Genomic DNA, 1,250 nt, shown 5'->3' with positions numbered 1-1,250 from the left:
AACCTGAAACCTAGTCTGTTCCTACTGTCAAGCTAATTAAATCTCTTCCTGCAATAACTTCCTGTTTCAGTTAGAAGAAATACAGAGGTTGTATCTATTGCTATGTATCCCTTGGAAAAACAACATCATTAAACTTCCATTAAAATCAAAGAATCTTTCACATTATTTTTCTGTTCATTATTCTTAACAACAAATAACACAACATAGCAATAATCGAAGGTGCATTAGAATTTTGCTTTCGCTACTTATGCATGAGAGCTGTGCATGTGTTGAAGCCACTCAAGACCCCAGCACTATAAATAGTGCTCTATTGTTAGTGGATAAAAGATGAAACCAGTCTCCTGTCACTGGAGCACAGCACGCCCTATTAAATGTTAAGCTCTGCCTCTGCTAAAAGTGAAAGGCAATATGAACTGATAAACTACTCTGTGGGTAAGGCATATGACTGGGAAGAGTTTGCTGTGACTCTGCAGCTTCCCCAGAGCAACAGGAGCAGCATCTTACCTTTCTGCCTCAGCAATGGCAGAAGCTGTAATAAGGCACTGGGTGGAAACTCCTGTACGCTACCAAGAGCAGTTTGCTCTCCAAGAGCTGGAAGCACACAAACTGGACCACTCTTTATATGCTTTGCCGGGCCCTTCTACAACTGCACAGAGCAACAGAAGGTATACTGCAGAAAGTTCAGCTGAGGCCGGGAAGAGTGGCCAGGAGAAGGAAAACACAGGCTTCCAGGTCTTACTGGACGTTGTGCAGTTCCGCCCCGAAGATATCATTATTCAGACTTTCGAAGGCTGGCTCCTGATCAAAGCTCAGCACGGACCCAGGATGGATGAACACGGTTTCATATCCAGAAGCTTTACCAGACAATACAAATTACCTGATGGAGTGGAGAACAAAGACTTGTCTGCGCTTTTCTGCCATGATGGCATTCTGGTTGTTGAAATGAAGAACTCTGTGGGAAAGAATTAGAACCTTGTCCATAGTTTATTGGTGAGATAAAACCATTCTTAATATAACAAAATAATCTAATTCGAGCAATGCTGTAGAGTATAGTAAGCATGTGGCTGTATTTACATTGCAGTGAAGGAAAATCTTTGTATGTATTTTTCAGTATGCTGAGTTCATTATTTGATGTGAAGTGTTAGACTGCTTGCCTCCAGCAACATATGTGTTGGAAAGCCAGGCTTTTTGAACAGCAGAGAATTTAGGCTCATCATAGCAGGAGAAAAAAAAAAAATCTACTTGATAAC

General features: G+C 41.3%; 1 protein-coding gene across 1 annotated transcript; it reads left to right on the top strand.

Annotated features, from left to right (window-relative positions):
- The first annotated feature begins 371 nt into the window (after positions 1 to 371).
- Positions 372 to 969, top strand: HSPB3 (heat shock protein family B (small) member 3). Its single transcript, XM_030470388.1, is given in 2 exon segments — positions 372 to 485; positions 487 to 969. Coding segments are annotated over 2 exon segments (597 nt in total).
- Positions 970 to 1,250: the final 281 nt, after the last annotated feature.

The sequence above is a fragment of the Strigops habroptila genome, chromosome Z (assembly GCF_004027225.2).
Source record: "Strigops habroptila isolate Jane chromosome Z, bStrHab1.2.pri, whole genome shotgun sequence".
In the NCBI taxonomy this organism is placed as follows: domain Eukaryota; kingdom Metazoa; phylum Chordata; class Aves; order Psittaciformes; family Psittacidae; genus Strigops; species Strigops habroptila.
Note: the sequence above shows the minus strand (reverse complement) of the source record. Positions and strands in the feature narration are given on the sequence as shown.